The 21,717-nt window shown below is 39.8% G+C and overlaps 2 protein-coding genes across 3 annotated transcripts in view; both read right to left on the bottom strand.

The window, feature by feature from the left end:
• The window catches only part of LOC135169531 (tyrosine-protein kinase receptor torso), an 81,314-nt gene that overhangs the window by 16,245 nt on the left and 43,352 nt on the right, over window positions 1–21,717 (bottom strand). The window contains exons 4-9 of one of the 2 annotated variants that reach the window (XM_064134602.1): window positions 13,676–13,802; window positions 13,503–13,610; window positions 13,367–13,437; window positions 8,862–9,024; window positions 8,598–8,764; window positions 380–521 (exon numbers count right to left, since the gene is read on the bottom strand). In XM_064134602.1, the coding sequence (XP_063990672.1) occupies window positions 380–521; window positions 8,598–8,764; window positions 8,862–9,024; window positions 13,367–13,437; window positions 13,503–13,610; window positions 13,676–13,802 (778 nt within the window). Of the gene's footprint in view, window positions 1–379; window positions 522–8,597; window positions 8,765–8,861; window positions 9,025–13,366; window positions 13,438–13,502; window positions 13,628–13,675; window positions 13,803–21,717 lie in introns of both variants that reach the window. The other variant, XM_064134603.1, reaches the window with a different exon arrangement.
• On the bottom strand, window positions 4,380–8,586 carry LOC135169538 (uncharacterized). Its single transcript, XM_064134611.1, has 2 exons — window positions 5,522–8,586; window positions 4,380–5,423 (listed from the first exon to the last, which is right to left on the bottom strand). Exon 1 carries the CDS (start codon window positions 6,472–6,474, stop codon window positions 5,815–5,817), a length of 660 nt encoding a protein of 219 aa, XP_063990681.1. The 5' UTR covers window positions 6,475–8,586; the 3' UTR covers window positions 4,380–5,423; window positions 5,522–5,814.

Here is a 21,717-nt window from a genome sequence, read left to right as displayed (position 1 = left end):
TATCTCGGCCATCCCTAAAAAATACTCCCCAAGACCGATCCCGCGACAAACACGCCGAGTCCTACAAGACTGTTCCGATTATGCGGAAAGAAATTATAAGTAAAAATTAGACCGCTAGGGGGCAAAACGGGAGATGAAGGTTGGTTTCATCACAAAAATTAGCCTTCCAAGTTGAATTTTTCCAAACAAACTTGCTCTAAAGTTCTTGATTGTCATTTCGTTCCACGTTTCGCCTTTTAGAGGGTTAATTTTCACCCAAAATTACTTTCCGTGTACCAATTACCCCCCATCTTATAATATCAAGGTCTTCACATGAATCGCGGGGACAGGAGGTTACACATTTATTGCGTTACAAAATACTTGATATTCGGCTTCTCACCTGATGTCGAGGAGTAACGCTCCGGTTCTGGAACATATGGAATTGTCACTGGCATACTCGTTCCGCTTAGTGATTCTGCTACAATGGTAATCATGTGAGGTATTCCGATGTTTTCTAATGAGTAAGAAACTCCAGTTTCATTCTAAAAACATTGAAAGAATGAATGATTATTTATACAAAAATGCATATATTCGAACAAGTCACTATACAAATTTTGCGAAAAAATTGCACCAAGTTGTCATTTTGTCATATTGTTGAATAGTTAATAATGGGATTAATAACTAATAGATGCACATCATTATTGAAAGAACTGAAATATTTTAAACGCCGAGTGAATTTGTGAATAACGCCAACGCTAACAGATTTTATGGGCTGATCACAGCGAGTGCAAATTATGTCAGGCGAGCCTGAGGTTTGATCAGAACTTGATGTGGTCGTGGCCAGGATTAACTGCTCAGGCGAGACTTGATGACGAACTGATCACTTTTTGATTTTATCCATCTGATCGGAAGGTTCTGATATGGTGAGCTTGATCTGACCGTGAGGTTCGTTCAGCTGTAGTCACCTTGATTAAGTTCGGACGAAATGGGTCTGATCTTATACTGAGGTCCGTCTGCTTGCGATTATTCAGATCGGATTCTGATCAAATCCGAACCGAGTGAAGGCGTTACATGCCTGATCAAGTTCTGATCCAGTCCTCGGATCAGTACCAGATTATATACGAGATCTGACTTTATAATAGGAGATATTGTTTTACCTTCGCGTCGGAACGAATTCCCTACCCTCGAAAATCTTACCAGACCACCGTAAGCTAAGTCCCGGGAATACATATATATGTTATCCGTCCTTTTGACGGCTATTAGGGACCCTGGCTACCCCCAAAGGGCGCATGCGTTAAATGATCGACCGAATTGCTACGCAACAGGTCGTTCGATCGGAAAAGAGATCACTCTTGCCCCAGTGGTACGTATGTGCATTATTATAAGTTATTTGGGATTCTGTTATTATTAATTCTGGTCTATTGTATAACTGTTTATAATACCGCATTAAAACAATCGATTTCCGAGGTGTAACAGGTGTTAAATAGAACTGTCGATAGCAAAGTAAGTCTTTAATTATTATAATATTTCTGCTTAATTTCTCCTTTCTCCCTCACTGTCTTTAATTTCTCAACGGGACTTCCAACTTCCACACCCCGAAATGGTCGGGAAACGTTGATTCGCGTTAAATCAACTGGCGCCCAATTTATTATTGTTAGGTAAATTATTTAATATTCATTAAAGGAATTCTCTGGAGCCCTGACAGCCCTTGACCCAAACCGCGTCAGGTGAGGGCCTTGTAAAGTTTATTTAGATTTACAGATAAACTAGAAATTATTATAAAGAAAAAAAGCCCTTGTCTCAACTTGATGCGAACTTGATGAAGACCTGCGTGAAAGTTTCACTCGTGGCGGTTGTGGCATGTAACTAGATGTCAAACTTTGCTCATGGGAACGTGATTTAAAAAAAATCAACTTCACGTGTCCAAGTCTCGAATTTTTAGGGTAAAATTAATACGCTGAATTGTACTACTGGGGACGATTTGAAAAATCACAGAGTAGAAATAATGGAGATGATTAAACTCGGTGAAATCGACCTTTTTCATAATTGAGGCGAGTATTTTTACTGACGTGAATAAAAAAAACAATAAAAATGCCACTGGAAAGATCACGCGTAAAGTATCATGTGCTTGAGGATGCTTTTGCAATTTTTACAGCTTATTTTTTATTAAAAAATGGTAAAGCTGTAGAGGTAGAGGAAGGGGAAGTTGTTGGCCGTATATCAACCGTGACAACATCAGTCTCCTTCCCCTCCCTATATTAATTTGCCCGATACGCTTTCATGTATCTTGATCCGTCGGACAGAGAATACAAGTTTGGCTTGTTGCAGCTGAAAAGTTTGCTAAAAATATGAAAGGAAGGCTCAGGCAAAACAGAAAGATACAAAAGACTGTGAACGGAAATATTTTAGCCGGTCTTCACGTTCAGGAAATGTCGATAATTATCGAAAATGAAGGACTGAACGATATAAAATAGACATTAAAGGGTGGATATAGGATTGTATTAGATCAATCGCATGATGTCGCGCGACAGTAGATGTGCGCATGCACCGAAAATTGGTTATCCACCAGGGGTTGCGGAGGGGATAACGGGCCCGAAACAACAAGTCTTGCCTGCAGAGATATTCAAATGTGCTTTGCAATTGTATCGAGTCAAATTTACGCACTGCCATCACCTTTGTACGAGAAATCTTGTGATGAAAACCGTCGACATCTTATTGTTGGGCATCGCCTCAACAATTTATACATGTAATCAACGGTATTGAAACTAAGTATGAAGACGTACCGATCCTTACCAAATGTTTTATTATCTAGTAACCTAAGGACCTTAGTTCTTACCTATTTTCAAAAGGGGACACTTAAGTGCTCTTAGCCTCTAATTACAATCTCCCTAATAAATATCCTAATCCGAATTATCCCATCGACTATTTCCTAAATAAACTTCATAAATGCATTTTTCCCCACTAAATTGCATGCAGCTGCCTAAACCTAGTCAGGACAGAAAATTCCTTAGAAGATGAGCATTTTCGACAAATAATATACAGGGTATCCGTTAGGTGGAGGCCGATTGTGAGCCGGTATGTTCTGGGGGTGTTTCTGACCAGAAAAGTCCTTTTCCACTTTTCGATTGGACGCAACCCTGCTGAGATATGGGGGTGAAAAGAATAGCCAATGGCGGGCGAGCGTTGTGCGGCTCTACGTCCGTGTGCCGCGGGTAAACGGTGTGCGTGCTTCACCTTCTCCACGAGCGGACGTTCCATTCCGCTAGTGAGAGAGAGAGGAGGAAAGATATTTCTCTCTTGCTCATTGGCAATGTCAAGACAATCCTTTCCGGGGGCAGGGGGGGGGGTCAATAAAAACCTAATGTTATTCAGATTAGTATTATTTATTAGAATACAAGAATAATCTGATCGGATCAAAAATTTAAAGAATAATCCACGATTGTTAAATTAAGTAAATAATTTATGCAATTGCCTGATCAGGCATTTGATGTTTGAAATTGAATCACCACGGGCATCTCCCTTGGCATTCCGGGGATAACTAAAAATGATAATTAGTTATATTCGCGATCGGCTCTAATTGGTGATGTACATTGGGTAATTATACAGGGTGTCCCAGAATTTAACGTCCGGACTTTAAACTTAAGTTGGGGGTGAAATTCCGGATCGAAAAGTCCTGAGCGACTTTTTGATCAGACGCACCCTCTTCAACTTATTCAGGGTTGAAGTTGGACGAATCAGGGGCGTGGAATACCCGGTCGCACGACGGTGAGGAAAACGTTCGAGTGTGATGGTGTCTCCACCATACCGTACTACTACTCCCCTGCGGCGGCAGAAAGAGATAACTGGCGACGGTGGGTAAGAGGGAGGGCAGGGAAATGAAAAAAATGAACACCCAAAAAAAAATCATCAGCGATTGATCATTTTTTTTCTCCTTCGCTGAAAGAAAAAATGAAAATCTCATACAGGGCCAATGGGGCTTAAGAAAATTAAATCGCCGGGTTTTTTTTTCCAGCGCTGTAATTTTCAACGCTGTTTTTTTCTCCTTTTCGATTAGATTAAGAGATTTAATGGGCCTCAATCGATGGGGAATTTATTCCTCCATCGAAGGCCCTTGGTTTCATCCCTTGGCATTAATTAGGGGAGGAGTAAATAATTTTTATGTAGCGGGCGGGTGTTCATTTTTTTCAGTTCCCTCCTCTTCCTCTTACCCGCCGCCGCCTGTCATCTCTTTCTGCCGCCGCCGGGGAGTAGTGCGGTATGGTGGGGACACCACCACACTCGAACGTTTTCCTCACCGTCGTGCGACCGGGTCTGATCAAAAAGTCGCTCAGGACTTTTCGATCCAGAATTTCACCCCCAACTTAAGTTTAAAGTCTGGACGTGCAATTCTGGGACACCCTATAGAACACTATTCTTCGATAGATTGCGTTCGATTCTGACTAGCGAATAAATATATTCGATGGGGAATTGCTCGTTGACAAAATTGCGAATTCACTTGTAGCCGTTGAACTATTTAATAAGAAGTGAGCTAATTGTTTGTTTTTGAGTCTCTTTACATACCCGAGGGCTGTTTTGCTTTATTAGCAACCCAAGGTTTTGGAATATTCTAGACGAATTCCTTGGTTTGAATGTTATCGAATTCTTCACTTGATTTTCAGGTGAATGTTCTCTCTCTTTTAAACAAGGTCTTTTGACAAACTCCTGTAAAAGAGCCTCTTACGAAGATAATTAACAATAAACAATAGATGCTGAAATTCACAGGGGATGGCTCGCGATTTTCGCGGAATCGGTAGCAATAAACGCAAAAAAGCAGCAAACAGCAGAGTCCAGCAAACAGCTAAGGACTCTTTCAAAGAATTAAATTACAGGCCTACTGTGTTTCCTCAAATGTTTTTTTTATTGAAAATTTAATTTTGTAAAGTATAGGGAAAGGGAATAAGATAGTATTCTCACGTTCGACTATTTTGGTGGCCCTGAAAAGCGCCGATTTTTTTTCGATGAACTACAACAGGTTTTCAAAATGTCCACCTCCAGCGACAATGCAGAGTCGGGCGCGTTGTAGTAAATTTGCCTTCATTCGCTCCAGTTCATCAGGAGTAATACTTGCAACTGCAGCGTGCAGCAGTGCAACCATTTCCTCCTGATTCGCTGGGTGATCAGAGTATACCCTCGACTCCAGAGTCCCCCCACAAGAAAAAATCGAGTGGGGTGAGATCTGGAGAACGCAGGGGCCACGCAAAGGGTGGTTCTCGTTGTCCCGCCCTGTCCCGGTCGTTGCGGTTCCCAATCCAACGCTGGTGAAACCATTGATTCAGCTGCTGGACCACTGGAACACAGGTATGGGCTGGTGCTCCGTCTTGCTGGAACCATACATCCCTGGAAGCCGTCCCATCACCAACTATCGCTGGAAGCTGCTCTTGCAGGAACCCCAAATAGTTCCCACCCTGCAATAAAAAAGGTAATTATTGGGAGAAACCTATGATACCGGGTTACACATCGAAGTCCAACAGGAAACGCAGTATTGACAATGAGGAATACTTACGTCGAGACGCCCTGGAAGATGATGAATGTAGACTTCATCACCAAGGATTCCTCCCCAGATATTTAACGTTTCCGAGCGATACTGGAACTTGGAACTTCTTGTGAGTCGAGGATTTTCAACCGCCCAATGATGCTCATTGTGATGGTTGACGATCCTCTTCTTCGTAAAAAGTTTCTCGTCCGTCCACAAGATGTTGCTGATGAAGTTTCTTCACTTGTGTCGAGGAACCATCGACAGAAGGCCAAACGATTCAGGAGATCCTCGGGTTTCAACTCCTGGACCGGGGTAAATTTTCAGTGGCGAAAGCCTTCCTCCTGTAAAAGTCTCTGTACCCTGCCCGGTCCAATTCCCAATGAAGCCGCGATCGCGCGAATGGATTTTTGTAGATCCTCTTCCACGGCCTCCAGGATCGCCTCCTCCACGCGAACCCCAGCAGCATGTTTTGGACGCCCTTCTCCCCCATATCGCGGGAGAATATTTCCCTCTCGGAGACGTTGGAGGGCGTTTCGGAAAGTACGTGTCTCAGGTACCACTCGTTGAGGGTAGTGTTCCGCGTACAACCGTGCTGCTTTTGCGCCATTACCCCTCGCAACACCGGAAATGGTGACCATATCGGCATATTCCGCAGCAGTAAACTTCGCCATTACACTCACGATGTGAATAAATTTCACCACACTGCACTTTTTTATCGCGAATTGAAGAACACTAGTTGAATATTCGAGTGCAGAGCAAGAAAACGTAAAATCCAACTCTGTTTTCGAAGAGATTTTTCGGCACACTGACGCTTTGGAAAAATTGGTGGAGAAATTTCCTCTGTCAACTATAAAATAATAATTTTTATCGGTAAACATAGCCTGTTCCTCTCCATTGGTCGGTTCCTCTTGTTCAATTGTTCCACCGTCCGCAGATGAGAAATTTGGACTTAAACCTCCCATATTTGAGCTACAATTCATACCGCTGGTGGGAAAATCCTTTTTCTCGGCTCATGGCAACAGATCAAGTCGTAAAGCTGTGCGACACATCGTCCCTTCCACATGGGCATTTACGACAGCCAGGTAGCCAAATAACTTAATAAATTCATCTTTGAAAGAGTCCCTAGCTGTTTACTATACTTTGCTGTTTGCTGCTTTTTTTGCGTCAATTGCTCCCGATTCCGGGGAAATGGCGAGCCATCTCCTGTGAATTTCGGCATCCATTGTTTAATTGGAATTTAATTGGAATTCAATTTTCAACATTAAATGTCTGATCAGGCAATTGCATAAATTAGTTACTTTATTTAATAATCGTCGATTATTCTTTAAATTTGCGATCCGATCAGATTATCCTTGTACTCTAATAAATAATACTAATCTGAATAATAATAGGTTTTTATTCACCCCCCCTGCCCCCCTGAAAGGATTGTCTTGAAATATCTTTTCCCCTTTCTCTTTCACTCACTAGCGAGAAGGGGAAGCACGCACACCGCTTGCCCGCGGCACACGGACGTAGAGCTGCGCAACGCTCGCGCCCCATTGGCCGTTCTTTTCACCCCTATATCTCTGCAGGGATGCGTCCGAGCGAAAAGTGGAAAAGGACTTTTCTGTTCAGAATTACCCCCAAAACATGTCGGTTCACAATTCGCCTCGAGTCGAAGCTCACCCTGCATACGTTTGAAACACCCAGACATCATCACTCCTATCGTGACGTCTCTAGAAGATACTTCTCTAGAACACAGTTCACAGTTACCGTGGATCACTTTTGAAAATTGTCATACTTTCATAAAAATAAAAGAAGTTTTTAGAAATTGAATTATTTCAATCTTGGAATACAACATTGTATATCTGTCTCGTTAATTAACCATCAAAGTGAATTGCAAGTTGTCTTAAATTATCTGTTCAGATTACATTTCTTTAGCTTATTCTTCCTGATTCTTGCATTTGGGTCTGCCAATGGAACCTCATCTCCTACTTCCATCCATTGTTTTCATCATCATTTCTCGATTTGACGGCGAAATTGACTGGCGCTCAACGATCATTAATAATAAATATTTCGACTACTTATTTATGAGCCCTGACAGTCGACAGAACCCGGCCGCGTCAGGTTGGATCATTTCGTTTTGGTTTTAAATTTTGTCATATAAATTATTAATCGAATGTAGAAAAAATTCTGTCTTAAAACTGAATATGGAGCGAAATTCTGACCATTTTCTGTTTTGCAGGAAATGAGAGCTCGAAAATGATAGCTTCACATTAAATCAGAATTTTCAATCTACTTTTGAGAATTTATAAGCGTGTAATCTGCGGGAGGTTATGAAATTTTGATTTAGTCGTTGTTTCCAACGTTACTGAACCGCGATCTAATTAAAAAATGTCCAGGATCTTTGCGAGCAAAAAAAACATTCGCAAATGGGTTTAGCTTAGAGATTTAGCCCCACACCGTTCCTTTTTATGGCCAGAAAAGCACCTGTGTAAGCATCCTACAGTTCGCTCGCAAGTGACCGCTCTCGATCATCGCTTATTGTTCGGCGTCGCACGTGTATAATTATTTGATCATCGCATTAAGTTAAATTGTACTTAATTAGTTTGTTTGTAGGGAGCTTTTACAGCGATCTTTTTCGCCACAGTGACGTGTATAATCGACATTAATTATTTAAATAAAAAAGTAACTTTTAGTGATCAACACGTGCCGTGATTTTTCTGACCCTACGAATCATCCTCTCGAATCCCAGCTCAAACACTATACTTTAGATCGGTTTCCCGCTCCTTATCAAATTGTTCGAATAAACATCATTCAAACTTCTACACTGAGATCACAAATCAAGAAAACTAATTTGGAAAATTTATACTAAAGATTTTGCATTGAGAAATTTTGCCAGGAAATACGAATACTTTGTTTCTGTAAAAGATGTTTTAATGATTACAGGGGAATGTGTAGTTTCCGGGCTACAGTGGTGCTGCAATGAACAAAATTGCAATGTGATTCCAACAAAATATCATTTGTCGGTTGTCGAAGAAATTTAAAATATGAACTAGGTTTGCATAAGTGGATATTGATAATTTAAATCCCGGGAAAACAAACTTGAAGGTAACTTACTCACCCCTGGTACGATAATGACGTAGGGTGCTGTGGACTGATCAATCGTCGTTATTTGGATTCTGTAGTTATTTGGCGGGAATTTTGGTTGATCCCAGGAGAGGGAAAAGTCCACTTCAGAGTCCGACACGTGTTCACCTGTCATTTTCAGCCCACTAACTTCATCGGGAGCTGAAAATTCAGTCGGAAAGCGCAAATGATAATTTAAAAAATTATCTCATAACCTCATTAATGGTTACATTCATGTAAAAATGTTCAACAAACTCACGACATCTCGACAAATTTGCGTGGATTTCTAAGCACGTCGGGGTCTCGAACGTCAGAGAAATATTGCGACTGCTCTTTGAGCTTCCATTGTTTCTTGCGGATATCATTACTGTGTTATTTTGATGATACTCCAAGTTGCGAAGTTTAAATTGGAATCCTCGTGTCTGAAAATGGCATTTAATAAAATTTATTCACTAGCGAAGCGATGTATCTTGCTCTTGGACACTCGTTTTGTTGACTTGTAAACGAAAAGTCAAAACTTGTAAACGAAAAGACTCTTCCTTCACTAGTACAAGAAAAATGGCACAACTCGCCACTTTGACTTTTTCACTTTTCGTTGACAAGTAAAGGAAAAGGTACTTTGGGACATGGGTTAAACGTAGCAGCATTGACAAAAGTATACTATTTGGGTATTCAATCGTGAGCAAACACAGGCGTTCCCCATAGACTTTCCCTCTTCCAATTTATTACTGTCCGTGAAGATATAATAATCACTGTTGCGATTTTTTTCCGACACTTCCCCAAATTTCTCAATTATTCCCGTGTCTTTTATTTGGTTCCTGTTTCAGTATCAACTGGTATCTCCGTAATGAGATCTTGAAAAGGATATGTGTGGAGATGGAATGGCTAGTTGTATGCCCTATTATTTCAGCCAATTTCGTATCTTGTTTCACTACATAATTCGTTAAGGTTTTTCCCAATCAATTGTGTTTCATCTCCAAATTTGAAAAGAAAAGAAAGGTATTTATTAATCTTGGGAAGTCTCGGGTATGTCGCGAGTACTGAAAATTATAACCAAGATGTTTCTCCCCGGGCATGGGAAATCCCCATTTTTATTTGTCTTTAGGATCTTCCCAAACCAAATGAAAAAAAAAACACTCTTAAGGTCCCGGTCTCCTTTTTTTCTATATATAACCTCTCTACAAATTATCGCTTCTTGAAAGGTACCTTTCACGTCAAATTCCCACACGAATCTCTCAAATATTACAGTATTTACGACTTAATCCCTTGCAGTGGCGACAATAAAGCAATTTTGAGAATTTTCTCTCGCATTTTACAGCGCAATCCTTTGCAGCTGTGTCCGAATACCTCTCGTCTCCGGTCAGTTACAGTCAGTCAAAAATACGTTTTCGAAAGAGACACATCGATTCCGTTCACGCATATCCGAGATTTCCCAGTCCGCGTTTCGCGATTTGAACATCTTGCCTTTACATAGTCACTTTCATTGTTTGTTCTTAAATTGCCATAAGTGGGTGAAGTTTTTAAATTAAATCAAATTCATGTAAAATTGTACCGATTCCACGTCCTAAAATATAAAACACTGTGAATTTCAAACTTTTGTGTTGTGTATTATTTCTACTTATAAGTGAACAAATAATCAAAAATTAAAAACATTCTTAACTTAGTCGTAATATTCTTTCGAGTGAAGTTAATTTCGATAGCTCGAAAAGTGCATGTGTTTAAACAAATAATAACTACGTGCACAAATTGCATGAGCTTCACCCAAATTATTTTGTTACTTTTTGTGATATCTGTTCAACACTTGGAACAATCTATCCTATCATTAAATCCCTTAGTAGTTGAATGGCATAATTAACGCGATAGCCGGAAAGTTTTTACGTCGACCCTTCGTTGGATTGTAAGGTCCAAGTATATTCCCTAGTACGCCAATTGCCTCTCCGATAGTGCTACTAATGACGAGTGACTCGAAAGCAACGAAATAGAAAGGTTTTAATAAACGGGATTGCAATAATTAACCACAATTTACTAAAAACACATAATATAATTGATAAAATATTTCGCAAAAAGTTCACAAAAACTGAGCCTATTGATAACAAAAGGATAGCTAAATTAATTCACATATAATTGGCAAAACAAATGTTTATTACGATAACTATTGCATTTTGCAACTTTATAAAAATTCCGATATTTTTTTTTCTGCATGTGAGATCAAAACTGAATGTTGGGTCTCGAAGTTTTCTCGTTAGAATCTGCTTTGATACTAACTGACTTAAAATATTTTCTAAGATATCTTCATATACAAATTGAAGAATGTCTGCAAAGAGGGTTCTTCCCTTGTATAAAGAGAGGGAAAGGAAAATTTTCTGTTTGGAGGAAAATTGTTGGAGGGCGTGAAAGTTATTTACGGGTCTGCCAAGTTACCGATGACTGAGTTGGGCTGATTATTGTGGTTCAGGGTAGCAAAAAAGGGGTCCACATGAATTCTTGGGAAACGGACGCTCGGGTAAATTGTATTACTGTCATCTGTGGCAAAAGGTCTGGAGAATATTTCCGACAAATAATTTTTTATATAAATTGGTTGACAAGGGTTTTCGGGAAACAAATTTTAGGTTTTGACGACTGGTACGTGCATGACCTCGACTAATAAGAGATTGAAATACCACATTTTTTATGACGTGGGGAAAATTTCATTACTCTGGGAACATCCAGAGGAACTTTGGGAAACGAAACATTTTCTACCGTTGTCTCAAATACTATTGTACATATGTAGTATCGAGAATAATTATGGGGAAATCCCCAGTGTAGGAATAATAATCTGTCGAATATTATAGACAGACGTTCTCCGTATCTTATCAAGATAGTCTGGGGTTATAAGTTCATATTGTAGTTTAGTGTAGGTGCTATTTGTGGAGAAACCCTGGAAATAGACATAGATTGGTACAGGGATGGTAGCCTGTACTGTAGAAGCACGTAGAGGGTCATATTTTGTGGGCTTATCAGGCCCACAGATGTGACAGGCGGAGATCATTGCAGTCAGCGCGGTCCAGGGAGGCTAGGAACACGTGACGCAGTTAGGGCCCAATGCAGGGTTGAGAAAAGGGACAGGGTCGGAGTCGATAGTGAGCAGCGATAGACGTTAGACGCGTGTTTAGACGATAGATATATATAGATAGATATACCTAGACGTTTCTATTTTGTGTAGAAAACGGTGTGATAGAGTGTCTGAAGATTGTGAAGTGTATTAAATAGTGTATCGTGTTTAAATCAATTGTACCCTTTTTCATAAGAAATGAACAGTTTTTGTTTTTGCAAAAGGAACCCTACACATACAGGGTGTCCCAGAATTGAACGTCCAGACTTTAAACTTAAGTTGGGGGTGAAATTCTGGATCGAAAATTCCTGAGCGACTTTTTGATCAGACGCACCCTCTTCAACTTATTCATGGTTGAAGTTGGACGAATCAGGGGCGTGGGATAACCGCTCGCACGACGGTGAGGAAAACATGCGAGTGTGGTGGTGTCCCCACCATACCATACTACTTTCCTGCGGCGGCAGAAAGAGATGACTGGCGGCGGTGGGTAAGAGGAAGGGGGTGGGAATAAAAAAAATAAACACCCGCCCGCTACACAAAAATTATTTACTCCTCCCCTAATTAATGCCAAGGGATGAAACCAAGGGCATTCGATGAAGGAATAAATTCCCCATCTATTGAGACCCATTACATCTCTTAATCTAATCGAAAAGGAGGAAAAAACAGCGTTGAAAATTACAGCGCTGGAAAAAAAAACCCGGCGATTTAATTTTCTAAAGCCCCATTGGCCCTGTATGAGATTTTCATTTCTTCTTTTAGCGAAGGAGAAAAAAAATGATCAATTGCTGATGATTTTTTTTTGGGTGTTAATTTTTTTCATTTCCCTCCCCTTCCTCTTACCCACCGCCGCCAGTCATCTCTTTCTGCCGCCACAGGGGAGTAGTACCGTATGGTGGGGACACCACCACACTCGAACGTTTTCCTCACCGTCGTGCGAGCGGTTTTCCCACGCCCATGATTCGTCCAACTTCAACCCTGAATAAGTTGAAGAGGGTGCGTCTGATCAAAAAGTCGCTCAGGACTTTTCGATCCAGAATTTCACCCCCAACTTAAGTTTAAAGTCTGGACGTTCAATTCTGGGACACCCTGTATAAGACCGAGCATTAGTCTTATCTTAGCTGTGAACCTCAGACAATCCGAAGTCCTCTCCGTGATGTCACAACCCGAACCTTCTGTATACGCAGTGAGAAATTTTCAGGAAAAATGACGTATCTTTGCAATCCCTAAAAGCATCAAAAATATATACTCCACGTAAAATCCCCAACACTGGCGCCAAACGTCCTCTGACCTTTTGGGACTCAATGTCTCCAGTCCCACTCCTCACTTTTCCAAGAAACCGCTCCTGAGACATGGTTCCCTCACCGACCGCCTCCTCTTCCAACACACTCATTACACGAGTATCCCATCCTTTCCTCACCAACTGACTCCTCTTCCAAAACACTCATTACACGAGTATTATCAACCCATCTAAAGAGTATCTCGCTCCTTTATACCAATCTCTATTTATTAAAGATTTGAGTGCCTTACACGAATAAAGAATTTCTCAACACTTATTCGACCCTTGAATCTTCAATACACAACACATTATTTTTTTCAGTTACCATTAATCAATATTCTATTGATTACTCTCCGGGCAAGTGTAATTAATAATTAAAAGTAATTGCGTTAAATACCCCATTCAAGCTTCCAATCGATAATCCTTCGTCTGCGTGAAACGATAAAACATCATAAAAGCAACTACGATCTGTGGGAAAAGAAACAAGAAAAATCATCGTTACATGGCTTTCGAAATTTATTCAAATTTATTACCTTCGCCGGGGAGGAGCGAAATTTCAGCCATTAAATGGTCATCATTTCTGTCATCCTTCAAGATTTGCTTCATGTGAACCCCAGCCAACGGCTCCGGTATCATTCCCACTAAAAAATTTATGAGTCTGGTGAACTTGAGATAATAAAAGAAAAGCGATTATTACAATGCTTACATGCTGTTGTTGTAAACCATTCGGTAATTTCTGGTGCGGAGATGACATTTTCCTTAAAACGGTGGACGACCAAGCGATAAGACGTTCCGGGTAGCAGATTTTGAAAAATCGAATGACCGCCTTCGACCTAATCAAAACCATTTCATTATATTTTGTTTCCTCAATAACAGAGTCAGTTTCATTTTTTGTGATTGTTAACGTGTCTTAAGTATAGCAAAGATTACATGTGTTTGAAACGCAAGGGTAATTTTGAATCCTCGAAGTTTCGACGTCTGCACCCAGGAAAACTAGTGGTAAAGTACGACACTTGAAAGGTAAAATTTTTAAACTTGAAAACTACGATTTTGAAAACGTACATTACGTCTGAAAAAAACCTAACTTACAAAGTTGAAAACATAAATTATCTTTTATTTATCAATTAAGGGGTTATTCTCATGTGAGCACTTCAAAAAATCGATTTTTTTTTTTTGATATTTTGACAGTAAAACCTATTGAAAACATGCTGTGAAAAATTCAGACCGAAATTCATAGTATTTGATAAGTTACAGCTCATAGTCGCCGACGTGTCGTAAGCGATTGTCTACCAGGCTTTCAACTTTAAACGCGTTTTTCTCGAATCATCATTTTCTGAAACGGTCAAGGTCCTACAAGAAAAAGTATTAAACCGATTGCTTTAAAATTTACATATGTTCTTCTACTCATTTATAGTTATCGTCCCTACCACAATTGTTTATTCTCGACAATATCTTCATATTTTTTTTAAACGATTTGTAACGAAAAAGAAGGAGATTTTCGTGATTTTTTTTTGAAGTTCGATATTTTTTTTTGTTTTTAATGAAATTGATTTTATTTGGTAGGGACGATAGCCACAGATCTACTGAATAATAATCCATTCGATTTTTTTATGTCAGACAACATGAACAGCCGCTATCACCTTGACCAGTGAACTACCTTTTTTTGTTGGGGACTACTTTGACTTAAAAAAAATATATGTTAAAAATGTAAAAAACGAAAAAAAAAATTTTTTTCGTATATTTCAAAATACAAATAAAAATATATTGAAAAATCAACATGATTGAAGTTTGTTGTCGCATAAAAAAAAAATTCCGAAAAAGTGGTAAAATATAGGCGTTCACATGAGAATAACCCCTTAAGTTTCTAAAATGGCACTAACGATTTTTAAAATGTAAATTACAATTTCCAACTCACACATTACGAGCTTCCATCCCGTAAGCTACGATTTTGGAAGGGTAAATTACGATTTCGAAAAATGTAAATTACTTTTTTGTGAAACGTAAAATACCAGGTCCATCTTCGTATTTTACCCTTCCCTCTCCGTTATTTACGAGATGGCAATTACATAAATCTTTGATTGATGAAATTGTAAATACAATAGAAAAAAAAAATTTTTTGCGAATATGAAATTTTTACAACTACAAAGATTCAGAATAATTTCACACTTGCAGATTTTTTATTGGTTGAATAAGCGCCTGTCCCAATAATTTTGAAATCGCCTTCGAAGATTAAAAAAAATGCCTCTGAATGTACAAATTTCATGCTGGCAAAAACAGATTTTTTTTTCGATTGCATTTACGATTTCATGAATCAAGGATGTTACGTTATTGGGATCTCGTAAGTCACGAGATTAGACCCCGGCTTTTACGGTTCAAACATAATTTACCTTTTAAAACCGTGAATTACGTTTTAGAAATTCTAATTTACGTTTTTTTGGAACGTTATTTTCGTTATCAAAATTGGAATTTACGTGTTTATGAATCACGTTGTAGTGGGGAGCGTTTTGCACTACGTCCCGCAACGTCGCATCCCCACTCCGCCCATTAGGTATATAAGGCTGTACACTACAGGCACTAGTGGCAGTTCGTGCTCGGTTCGCTCTGAGCACAGTGACCCCAGACGGGGGCAAAAATCCCCCGCGTGGGATTTTCATGCGCAGCTCCCTCGCGCAAATACTGCCACTAGGCATACGCGCGACCACAGGATCAAAAGGTGGCGGATTTATTAATTTCAATTCTAAGTACAATACAGTAAGAATCTAATCTATTTTCAGTACCAAATCAATTGATTTTAACAAAAACAAATACAGTACTTCCGTATTTGATTTTTGTCTTTTTTGAGGCTTACGAAGGAAACACATATACAGGGTGACCGGCGACTCGAGGTAGCTGCCGAACCGCCATGTTTTGGGGGTGATTCTGAGCAGAAAAGTTCTTTTCCACTTTGCGCTCGGACGCACCCCTGCAGAGATATGGGGGTGAAAAGAACGGCCAATGGGGCGCGACCATTGCGCGGCTCTACGTCCGTGAGCCGCGGGTAAGCGGTGTGCGTGCTTCCCCTTCTCCACAAAGATATTTCAAGACAATCCTTTCGGGGGGGGGGGGGGGTGAATAAAAACCGATTATTATTTAAATTAGTATTATTTATTAAAATACAAGAATAATCTGATCGGATAAAAAATTTAAAGAATAATCCACGATTATTACAGAAGTAAATAATTTAGGCAATTGCCTGATCAGACATTTAATGTTGAAAATTGAATTCCAATTAAATTCCAATTAAACAATTGATGTCGAAATTCACAGGAGCTGGCTCGCGATTTTCGCAGAATCGGGAGCAATAAACGCATTTCCTTGATTATCAAGTAAACAAATGGATTCACGGCCTTTTGTCACAAGACATTTTTTGCAGAGAATCCAATCTTCTCGCAAAAAGATCGTCTTGACAAAATGCGGTAAACCCATTGCTTTACAAGATATTTGTCAAAGGGGATGGCTGGCGATTTTCCCGGATATCGGGAGCAATAAACGCAAAAAAGCAGTAAATGGCTAGGGACTCTTCCAAAGATGAGGTAATTACGGTATTTGGCTACCTAGCTATCGTAAAGGCCCATGCGGAAGGGCCGCTGTGTCGCACAGCTTTACGACTTGATCTGTTGCCGTCCGCGCAAACAAAGGGTTTTTCCACTACCGATATGAATTGTAGCTCAAATGTGAAGGGTTAAGTCCAAATTTCCCATTTGCGGACGATAGAACAATTGAACGAGAGGAACAGGCCATTTTCACCCATAAAAATTATTATTTTATAGTTGACAGAGGAAATTTCTCCGCCAATTTTTCCAAAGCGTCAGTGTCCCTAAAAACGTCTGTTGAATTTTGGGGTTTTCCCCAGATACAAAATTCACTCGTCCCAGAGTTTTTATATTTAATACTAGAGAAATATTTTATTAGTTAATTGTCGTCAGAGCCTTCTAGTTGGGACTTTTTATTACTGCACTTTTCCAAAGAGATTTCTCCAAAACCATGTGGTGAATAGACCTGGTCAAAGTGGAATCTCTAGCAAAATCGACGTATGATAAAATCATGGAACATGTGCATACAGCATCGAAAACAATATTTGAAAGTGCGTGCAAGAGTGCTGTCGAAGAGGAAAAACAACTAAATATGCAAAATGAAAGACCAGCAGACCATCTGAAAGTTTCGGGCGATGGATCGTGGAAGAAACGTGGATTCACTTCTCTGTATGGTGTAACTACACTTATTGGCTACTACAGTGGCAAAGTGATTGATCTCGATATTAAAAGCGGATATTGTCATACCTGTACTCTCAAGAAAAATACGTTGAACGACGACGAGTATGAAGAATGGTATGAAAGTCATAAAGAAAGTTGTTCTTCGAATCACGCAGGCTCCGCCGGATTGATGGAAGTTGACTCGATCACCAAAATGTTCTCAAGATCCATCGAGAAATTTGGAGTAATGTATAGCAACTATATTGGCGACGGCGACTTCAAAACATTTCTTGGCATCGTGAAGAATAACCCATACGGCGACAAGTGTACAGTGACAAAAAACGAGTGCGTGGGACACGTACAAAAGCGCATGGGTATTCGTCTCCGAAATAAGAAAAAAGAAGAAAAACTCGGTGGAAAGCGGCGGCTCACAGAGACTGTAATAAAAAAACTAACAATGTAATACGGTCTCGCGATTCGAAGAAATTTAAACTCTGTAGAAGGTATGAGAAGTGCAATAATGGCGACACTTGATCATTATTGTTCTACAGATAAATTGCCTCGCCACGACAACTACCCCGAAGGTCCTGAAAGCTGGTGTGAATGGCGCAAAGCGGAAGCTGAAAATACTTTGGCTGGTTTTAAACATCCACCGCGACTGATTGACGACAACGCTGAAAACTATTTTCGTCCTATATATGAGGAATTATCGAAAGACGGCTTATTAACAAGGTGCTTGGGTGGACACACGCAGAATGCAAACGAGTCATTCAATTCAACCTTGTGACGCCTGACGCCCAAACACCTTCATTCAGGGGTTAAAATAGTTGAGATTGCTGCTTTCATCGCTGGAGGAATGTTTAATGAAGGCTACAATCTAGTATTAAAGATCATGAATTTATTAGACCTAAAAATTGGGCTCCAATGCAAACATTTTTGCAATACCGCGGACGAGCAGCGCATCACGCGTCAAAACAGGCGCGCGTCATTGGTGACCAAAGAGGTCAGAATAGCCCAACGAATGGAGCAATTGGCCAAAAACCAATTTTTTGAACTGTTCGATGGACAGTTATATGCAGCAGGAATCGCTGATTAGTATAACAATAGGGTAAGTTCAAGAAATTTACGATTTTTTGTGAACGAAAACTTTGACACGCGATTTCTCGGATTTCCATTTTTATGATTTTTTCCAATTACTGGGCAAGAGAGGAAAAAAAGTAAACCTCCTATTGAAACGAATCAAAATGCGTTGTATTTGGAATTAAATTCTCTTTCGAGTGAATCCAACATATCTTAAGAAAGTTAACATTAATCCGGCTTTTAAACGACTTACAGTAAATTTTTTTTTCTTTAAATGCATTTTTTTTCAATTTGCGAAAAATTGTTGAATTTTTCACTTTTTTTGGAATTTTCGTGGTTAACCTGGGAATTACACTATTGAAAATTAAAAATTTCTTTTATTGCCTGCATCTTGCCCGACACACAGGAATTGCACACTCGAGACGCCTCCGTAAATTTCTTCAAACATGACAAAAATCTCGAAAAAATAAATATCTAAATAAACAAATAAATAAAAAAATAAAAAATAAATAAATAAATAAATAAATAAATATCTAAATATCTAATGTATAATAATAAAAAAATTTGAGAAGACTCTTGAAATATACAAGAATAAATTCTAAAAGCTTCATTTCAATCAGACATTTCTTTCCTTTCCAGAAAAATTCTTGAAAATATAGATTTTCTGAAGCCTCTAAAGCAGGCTCCCCCCTTAAAGGAGATTCAGGGGGTATAAAGTTTATTGCCCTCTATAAGTAGAGGTGAATCGGGGCCTGACGAATAGTTTAGTTTTTAGTCTCTTCTAAGATTTCATAGAGTGCACAGTGTCCTCTTGACAACTAGAGTCTAAATAATATATTAAAGTTTACTATTAAAAATCAAATGTGTGTTTTCCCATTATTTTGTTCCTCATATTCCAACAACGTCTACGAAGACAGAGCTAGATTTCAGGTTTTCTTGCTCCTATAGTGTTCTCCTATAAATACCTTGTAGTTCCCTCACGTTACCGGGATACATAAGTCATTAATTAGTGATAAAAAAGTGAAGTGTCATTAAATTCATATCTCGAGTGTAGAATGGCAAAGTTTAGTGCAGCGGAATATGCCGATATGGTCACCATTTACGGTGTAGCGAGGGGTAATGGGGCGGAAGTCTCACGGTTGTACGCGCAACAGTACCCTCAACGAGTAGTTCCTGAGGCACGTACCTTCCGAAACGCCCTGCAACGTCTCCGAGAGGGAAACATTCTCCGGCGATATGGGGGAGAAGGGCCTGCAAGACGTGCTGCTGGGGTACGAGTGGAGGAGGCGATCCTGGAGGCCGTGGAGGAGGATCCAGATCAATCCATTCGGGCGATCGCGGCTTCCTTAGGAGTTCCACACAGCACGGTGCATAAAGTTCTGCAGGAGGAAGGGGTTCGCCCCTGGAAATTTACCCCGGTCCAGGAGTTAAAGCCCGAGGACCTCCCAAAGCGTTTGGCCTTCTGTAGATAGCTCCTCGACAGGAGTGAAGAGCCAAACTTCATTCGAAACATACTGTGGACGGACGGAAAACTTTTTGCGAAGAAGGGGATCGTCAACCAGCACAATGAGCATCATTGGGCGGTTGAAAATCCTCAGCTCGCAAAAAGTTCCAACTTCCAGTATCGCTGGGAAACACTGAATATCTGGGGAGGAATCCTTGGCGATGAAGTATACATACATCATCTTGCAGGACGTCTCTACGTAAGTATTCCCCATAGTCAATACTGCGTTTCCTGTTGGACTTCAATTTCTAACCCAGTATGACAGATTTCTCCTAATCATTATTTGTTTTTTGGCAGGGTGGAAACTATTTGGGGTTCCTGCAAGAGCAGCTTCCAGCGATAGTTGGTGATGGTCCGGTTTCCAGAGATGTATGGTTCCAGCAAGACGGAGCACCAGCCCATACCTGGATTCCAGTGGTCCACCAGCTCAATCAATGGTTTCCCCAGCGTTGGATTGGGAACCGCAACGACCGGGACAGGGCGGGACAACGAGAACCACCCGTTGCGTGGCCCCCGCGTTCTCCAGATCTTACCCCGCTCGATTTTTTCTTGTAGGGTACTCTGGAGTCGCGCGTATACGCTCATCACCCCGCGAATCAGGAGGAAATGGTTGCACTGCTGCACGCTGCAGTTGCAAGTATCACTCCTGATGAACTGGAGCGAACGAGGGCCAATTTACTTCAACGGGCCCGACTCTGCATCACTGCTGGAGGTGGACACTTTGAAAATCTATTATAGTCCATCAAAAAAAAAAAATTGGCCCTTTTCAGGGCCACCAAACTGGTCAAACGTAAGAATACTCTTTTTTCCCCTTTCCCTATCCATTAAAAAATGAAAGTTACAATAAAAACAACATTTAAAGAAACACAGTAGGCCTTTTTTGCGTTTATTGCTCCCGGTTCCGCGAAAATCGCGAGCCATCCCCTGTGAATTTCGACATCGATTGTTTATTGTTAATTATCTTTGTAAGAGGCTCTTTTACAGGATTTTGTCAAGAAACCTTCCTTGTTCTAAACTAAATTTACAATAAAAAAAAGATCTTTTGACAAAATACTGTAGGCCGATTGCATCATGAGATAATTAATATTTAAATAATTATCTCCGGAATGCCAAGGGGGATGCCCGCGGTTGTCAAAATTTTTCCACCAAAAAAGACGTTTTGACAATTATCTTGTAAACAAGTGGGTTTACAACATTTTGTCAAGATGATCTTTTTGCGAGGAATCCAATTTTAAACATTAAATGTCGAATGTAAAAATCCCGAAAATTTATTAGTTTATTAACAAATGAAGGATTTTGTTTTCAACTCTAAATCCACTTATTAAATAAATTAATGGATTTACGGGATGCCACCATTAGACATTTGTTGTAGAAAATTGGATTCTCTGCAAAAAAAGTCTTGTGACAAAAGGCCGTAAATCCGTTTGTTTACTTGATAATCAAGTGTTACATCCGTCGAGATAACTTGTTTTAATTTTTTTTAAAGTAATTAAGGGTAGAAATTCTTTAAACAGGGTTGATTTATTGGGAAGACCCAAAGGCCAGCCCAAATATTAAATTTTAGTGAAAATTTTCCAGGCGGATTTTTCGAAGAAAAATCCGTCGTAAAAGTAATAAACTTGGGTCTGTTATGCTGAAGGCATCTTGAGTGCATGCCCAGTTTATTTCCCTCATTGCTTGCATTTTAACATATGAACTTACCGCGTCAAATGGGACAAATGCATTAAGGAAAACTTAAGCCCTTTTTTTAAAATTTATTCTAGCGTGAGGTCTGTTTGCTGTCAAGGCCCAGACCCTTGTAAAACCGAATTCGAGTTTCCGTCCCATTACAAGTTTTATGGAGGTTCTATGAGTTCTCTTCGTCACGAGTCATAAATCTCTCTTGACAATTTTTAAATGTTTAAAAAAATATTCTTTTAACTTAATAATTTT

The sequence above is a fragment of the Diachasmimorpha longicaudata genome, chromosome 15 (assembly GCF_034640455.1).
Source record: "Diachasmimorpha longicaudata isolate KC_UGA_2023 chromosome 15, iyDiaLong2, whole genome shotgun sequence".
Classification (NCBI taxonomy): Eukaryota; Metazoa; Arthropoda; class Insecta; order Hymenoptera; family Braconidae; genus Diachasmimorpha; species Diachasmimorpha longicaudata.
Note: the sequence above shows the minus strand (reverse complement) of the source record. Positions and strands in the feature narration are given on the sequence as shown.